Source organism: Pundamilia nyererei, unplaced genomic scaffold, assembly GCF_000239375.1.
Source record: "Pundamilia nyererei isolate P.nyererei 1_Seehausen unplaced genomic scaffold, PunNye1.0 scaffold00098, whole genome shotgun sequence".
Taxonomy (NCBI): Eukaryota; Metazoa; Chordata; class Actinopteri; order Cichliformes; family Cichlidae; genus Pundamilia; species Pundamilia nyererei.
Genome location: NW_005187499.1, coordinates 2,377,171 through 2,383,848, shown reverse-complemented (window position 1 = coordinate 2,383,848; position 6,678 = coordinate 2,377,171). Strand labels below are relative to the sequence as shown.

The 6,678-nt window shown below is 40.3% G+C and overlaps 1 protein-coding gene across 2 annotated transcripts in view; it reads left to right on the top strand.

The window, feature by feature from the left end:
- The first annotated feature begins 61 nt into the window (after positions 1 to 61).
- Positions 62 to 6,678, top strand: part of LOC102207159 (E3 ubiquitin-protein ligase MARCH6-like) — a 20,870-nt gene continuing 14,253 nt past the window's right edge. The window contains exons 1-8 of one of the 2 annotated variants that reach the window (XM_005740272.2): positions 62 to 403; positions 1,464 to 1,563; positions 2,178 to 2,251; positions 2,369 to 2,512; positions 3,093 to 3,165; positions 4,617 to 4,797; positions 5,344 to 5,593; positions 6,535 to 6,596. In XM_005740272.2, the coding sequence (XP_005740329.1) occupies positions 385 to 403; positions 1,464 to 1,563; positions 2,178 to 2,251; positions 2,369 to 2,512; positions 3,093 to 3,165; positions 4,617 to 4,797; positions 5,344 to 5,593; positions 6,535 to 6,596 (903 nt within the window). In that variant the 5' untranslated portion in view covers positions 62 to 384. The remainder of the gene's footprint in view (positions 404 to 1,463; positions 1,564 to 2,177; positions 2,252 to 2,368; positions 2,513 to 3,092; positions 3,166 to 4,616; positions 4,798 to 5,343; positions 5,594 to 6,534; positions 6,597 to 6,678) is intronic. The other variant, XM_005740273.2, reaches the window with a different exon arrangement.

The window sequence follows — 6,678 nt, the reverse complement described above, 5'->3', positions numbered from 1 at the left end:
CATTTCACTCGCAGTACTCGAGCTGACTTACCTTTGTTTGAATGACGACTTGTACACGCTGACTCCACAGATAAGGTACAAAAATATGTCCAGTCCTAGGAGGAAGCTGCACAACTGGGAAACTGGCTTGTTGCGCGGACCTGCCATCTAGTGGTGAAACTATCACATTAACTTGTTGTTTTGTGTACCGCTAGCTGATGAGCCATGAAGTAAAACAAGCTGAATTTAATTTGAAACGCATGATGACGTCAAACTTAACAGGACACTGAAATAAAAAGTCTTCCTAGAAATGTTTACATCTAGATAGCCGGCAGTCATCGCTGCTGCACGGACTGCTTAAATCCGGACTGCTGTGGAGCAGGGCTGCTTTAGCAGCCAGCCAAGATGGACACCGCTGAGGAAGGTAGCTAATGCCCAAACTTGATTACCTTAATTATTAGCGCTAAATGGTAAAGTCATTCATGCTGACTTTGCATGTGACCTAACCGGCCCTTAACTGTTGTTGGTAGCAACGACCACGACTCCGTTGTCTTAAACTTCGGCAAGGGTTCTCCAGAAGTAGAGAAACCGCTAGCCAATTAGCGTTAGCCAGCCAGCCAGCTAGCTGGCATTAGCTTACATCCTATAAGCTGTCAGGTCTATGTGGAGCCAGAAATCCTGGAACGCATTACATGGGCACTGGATAGTGGTTACAACGTAGAAATTGTAGAGGGAGTCTAATTCACAGTGAAGCCACACGAAAAATTATCTAATTATGAGTTAACCTTTAGTAAGTTGAGCCATTGAAACCGTTATGGGAGCGTACCGAACAGTATGACATAATAAGCTAGCGGTACGTTGGTAAGGTCTGCAGGTTAGCGCATTTAGGCTACCATTTGGCAAGGCTCATTCACAACTTTGCGAGTTCAACTAAAGAAAAATTGTTATTATGACGAATGCTCTCGACATACTCCAAAAGCCTGCATTTTATAGTATATTTGGACTTCCAGAAAATAAGCCCATTATATTTTCCCTGAGCGAGAATGAAATAGTTTTTAGCCAGTAGCATATATCTGAAGGATATACCATAAATATATATAGCTATGGGTGGTATCCTAACTGGTGTCATGCTCCTACTTCTTGGGCTAATTATAGTCATTTTATTTTTGTCATGCAGTGACACTGATAATCCAAGGATTTACAGTTTGCCCTAGTCTGACCTATACTGTTACAGTCACTTTAAATACGAATCCAATGCACAGACTCAGTCCTGACAACTGTACACTGTTAGCGTTTTGTAGAAAGGTATTAGTAGTTTTGTATTACGGCTCACATGTGTTTATTAGTGTGGCTCAGTGGCTTTGGTAGGGTGTTTTTTTGTTTTGTTTTTTTTTGTTTGTTTGTTTAAAAAAAAAAGAAGAAAAAAGCACTGCCAGACTGTCTTTAGCTATGCAGATTCTTATCACTGTGTGCCTTTTGTACAGCCGATATCTGCCGGGTATGTCGGTCAGAGGGGACCCAGGACAAGCCCCTTTACCACCCTTGTGTTTGCACCGGCAGCATCAAGTTCATCCATCAGGAATGGTATGCGAGTGAGCAAGATGTTCATGTACAAACTTTATGGTTTTCTCTTTTCGCTTGCTTTTCATGGCTTGCAGGTTTTGGTTTTTGGTCACATGGAAGTGCACGTGGTTGTGCAGTCCACAGAAATTACTAGATGTGAATTTCCAATTACATTTGCAAACAGTTGGATTTATCCTGCAGACCTTGTCTTTTTTGGAGGGGGGCAGTCTCACTGTGATGCTGTAAGATCTGCCTTTCATGTGGATGTTGCTTTGGTCATCTATTTAAAAATAAATAAATAAATCTAGAGCTGCCTCTTTCAAAAGGGGTAATTTGCCCTGCCATACTGCAACAGTTTTTCAGGAATGCTTTAAAAGTATGAAAAAAAGGTTTCAGTGTGTTGACTTGGTAAGATTGCGATCTGGGGAATTCTGAGACCAAGGTTAATTAATGTAGGATTTGCTGGAAAAACAAATGTGATCCACAGAGGACCCACCTTGCTTAAGGACTTAAGGATGTGTGCTAACATCTTGTTCCTTGATACCACTGGACATGTTCAGAGACTACTGAGGAAGATTCTTGTGCAATTCTCTGTGAGACATGGGTAAATTCACTGTTTCATTTTGTTTTCACAGCTTACTGCAGTGGCTGAAACACAGTAGAAAAGAATACTGTGAATTATGCAAACACAGGTTTGCATTTACACCAAGTAAGTTGTTTTTATCAAATCATTCAATGTCTTAAGACTGCATTCATTTGTTGTTTAGTGCCTTCAAATGCCCAATTATTGTCTGACAATTTATTTCTGTATTGCTCTTCTCATCAGTCTATTCTCCAGACATGCCATCTCGCCTGCCTGTGCAGGACATCTTTGCAGGGCTGGTCACCAGTATTGGAACAGCCATCAGATACTGGTTCCACTACACACTGGTGGCCTTTGCCTGGCTAGGTGTGGTACCGCTCACAGCATGTAAGCCACATCTTGGAATTGCAACTAACGATTACTTTCATTATTTGTCAGTATATTTAAATAATAATTTTACTCTAAACATAAGAGGATTTAAAAAATGTATTAAGCTTTCCATCACCTGAACATGTCCTAACACACTTCCCAGTGTTTGCATATGAAACCACAGTATCAAATGTGAAACAAAGATTTGGGGAAATTTTATGTTTTAAGTGGAGGTAAAACATTTGAATTGGTTAATTGACTAAACTTACAACCAGTTTAGTATAGTTTAAAAAAAAAAAAAAAAGATGCTTGAAAACAAATAGTTCTCTGGACCCAAAGGGGCTAATGTTTGACTAGCATAAATAAATCACATGTGCTCTAATTAGATGTTTCGGTTCAGCACAGCGTGAAATGTAACACCATAAATGTACAAATTTGAAGCAGTTTGGTTTTAGTTATAAACTAGTTGAGAAGTGATCGCCATGTTGGGGGTTTTGTGTGTGGGGTTTTTTTTGTTGTTGTTGTTGTTGTTTTTTTAAAAAAAATTTATTTATTTTTTTCCCCGTCAATTTTGCTTTCATTCTGTGTTTCCCAACAGGTCGTATCTACAAGTGTTTATTTACCGGCTCTGTGAGCTCTCTCCTTACCCTGCCATTAGATATGCTTTCAACGTAAGTGTCTGCTTTTGGTTTTGTGCCTCCTCTCTCACAAAGTCAAGCTGCGTTTGTTCTGTCGTGTACTTTGTTTTCTTTATGGCTTGCACAGTGTTGCTGTTTAAATCGGTGCGTCCCAACGCTTTTTATTTATTTTGTGTTCTTCTCATGTTCCTCACAGCCCTATCAGAAGAATGCATGGCATGTTTCACATTTCGTCATTTGGATTAGTTTGACCTGAATGTTGTTCATAAAACGTACCCTTTTCTTTTATTTCTCCTCTGTCTCTCAATCAAGCTGAACTACTGTCACTAGCAACTCTGAATAACCCAGAGATCATGGGGAAACTATAAATTTCTGTTCCAGAAAGACTTATGTGTAATTTTCATCCTCCAAATGTGTCCATCTACATGTCCATGAACAGACAGCAAATGTGGAACTGGTTTTGTCCAATGCAAACATTCTGCTCTGCAGTCCTCCAAAATCCCAACAACACAATCCGGTTGTTCAGTGATGACGCGACGAATCCTACTTCCGGGTCTAAAGTTGTCTGCGTTTAATATGGCTTTTGTGTTGTTAACATGTTTAATGTTATGTATTTTCTTCTATTTGATCTCAAAAAGCTCCTAAAACAGTCAGTGATCCCTGTTGACCTCCCTCGGCTTTTATTACCACTAATCATTTATTTAAGCTCAGTTTTTAAAACCTTAGGATGTAACTGCAGCCCAGCCCATGCAGCAGTATATGAATGACTAACCTCGTATTGTGGATGGATTATCTCAGTTGTTCTCCTGGCTGAAGTTTGGTCCTTTTACAGCATCCTGCCATGCGATTACATTTGTTCCTGACCACCGAGAACACTCACGTTAACTTTTATGGAGTGGAAAAAAAGTTAGCTTGTTTATATTATGCTAACATAGCTGTGTCGCTAGCGGTCACGTAGCACATCATTATATACCTGCTATCCCAACTTCAGTAACCCTACAAACGTCACTGCTGTTTAGTTTTCTGTCTTCATTTATGTTGGAAGTGATAACAGAGCTGTACGTTTTAATTTGTTTCCAAAACCCCGCAGTCAGGACATGCTATATTGTATTTAGATAGAAGCTAGCGAGCTAACTCCCTGCTAACTTCTAACTCCGTTAAATGGCATAAATTCCGTTTTCATGGATGCCTGGATGTTAAACTCAATTGTTACACCTGGTAGAGCAGAACGCTGATCATTTTATTAAAGATGAAAGACTTTAGACAGTTTTTCAACTCTCAGTAATGCCATAGTGATCGTTGGACCTGAACGGACTTTAGACCCAGACACGGCTAGTGACGTCAGACTGAACAATCGGATATCTCGTCAGTGACGGTCAAATGTTTCTTTGTAATGGTTGCAAAATCTCATTAGTGGCAGAAATAGTGTTACTTAAATAATCTGAATGTTTTTTGAAAATTGATGCCATGTCTCCTTCTCACAGGCAAAACCTGCTTGCTGACTGCCTCCAAGGCTGTTTTGTGGTCACATGCACACTATGTGCCTTCATCAGCCTGGTGTGGCTCAGAGAGCAGATTGTGCATGGAGGCGCTCCTCAGTGGTTAGAGCAAAATCAACCCCCACTGGTTCCTAATCAGCCCAACGGCCCTGCACCAGCTAATCAGGTGAGTTTTGTTTGTTTTTGTTTTAATTTATTTTTTCATCCTCTTTAAATCAGAGCAAGAGTGGGGCTGATAAAGACTTCCTAAATTCTGTTAGTTTCCTGCTACAGTTTACCATTACTCTGACATGGTTGGCATAGCAACAGACTCATATCTGTAAAAGTTTGCTAGTTAACGCTCAAAACAGTTTCTAGTTAAAATCATACATTTTATAATCTCTGACAGCAGCAGACAGATTTGGCCAGAGGTGTTGTGTTTTCGGGTTGTACATGTGTCGCATTCTAACACAGCAGCCCGTTAATGATGTTCAAAGCTCCCTGTGAATATTTAATGTGATAACGATGGAGTGATGAATTACATTTTGCATCCCAAACATTAGTGGTCACATCTGGACAATGTGGATATAAACTCCATAGTGACCCCAAGACAGGAGTTTGATTAAAATACTTTCTGTTTTTCAAATACTGAGCTTACTTAAGCACAAAATTACTTTATTAACTTTTAGCAGGTTTTATTAATGAACTGTCATGTCTTTCATTATATTCACAGGGTGTGGGCGGTAACGCTGCAGCCAATGCTCAGGATCCTGCAGATGCTGAAGCTGCCCAGAATCCTGCAGAGCTTGGTCCAGATGGGCTGGCGCCTGCTAACGTGCATGTAGCTGGCAACCATGATGAGGCAGAACTGGATGATGATGAAGACGATGATGATGATGATGAAGGGGAGGATGATGACGAGGAAGAAGAGGATGATGAAGGGAGGGAGGAAGATGCTGCCGATGCCAATGAAGGAGGACAAGGTAGGCGAGCATTTTTCGGGAACATTATCTTTAATGTGTTTGTTTTAAACACTTGCTGTTCTGCTGTGGCACCGTTACTATTTCTTGACAGATGAGTGATTCTGGACGTTTGTGGCTTTGAATCAGTAATGTTTGAAAAGCCTTCAGCACGACGTGTACTAAGTCTTACAAAGTCCTTGGAAGGCCTTTGGGTTAGGGTTATTTTTTTTTTTGTTTTGTTTTATTGTTGTTGTTTTTTGTAAGCTCTTATCTAAATAAATGGAGAGAGCCTCAGTATTGATTTTTGTGGTCACAGGGACATAAAAGCCGCAGGCTAGATCTAATAAAACCAGCTTTAGATATTTGTCTTTGCCCTAAAGCTTCAAAATGGGTTTCTGTTTTGTTTTTTCTTTGCAGGTTATACTTCTGATACAGATCCTCACAGCTTCAGTAACCACTAAATCGAGAGTGTCAGCAAATTCAGCATCTCTGCACTGAATAAATGCAAAGCTAATTTGCATTAGTTACAGTAAACTAGGAAAGTTTTAAAAATGTATTTGTTTACATGTTAACTACAATGGGGACTTGATGTGCCAACCTCTACTGTACATGTGTGTCAGAGAAACAACATGATTGGCTGTTTCCTTTTTCAGCTGCATGTTTGCTCTTTGAGGACAAGTCGGCACTTTTACTACTTCTCCAGCTGAATTCTGTTCAGTATCCTGAGTGCCTCGTAGCCACCTTTTTATCTTCATCATATTTTTAATACATGATGTGTCTGGACTACCTTAACTACACATGATGATGCACACTGGAGGGGTTTCCAAAAGCGTCTGGGTATGACTTTAAAGATAAAGTCCAGCCCTTCAGTACTATGTACTTGTGTAATAAGGGAAGGAAGAGGGTTCACTGCTGCTGTTGTTGTTTCTTAGTGTTTCTCTGGTCTGTGTTCTCCTTTGCAGAAGATTTGAACTGGAATGCACTGGAGTGGGACCGTGCAGCAGAGGAGCTGACCTGGGAGAGGGTAGGAATCTATTTTTCTTCTCTTTTCTGCTCTGTAAAGCCACGTGACTGAAACTACACCTGTTAAGGGCTGTTTTTTTTTT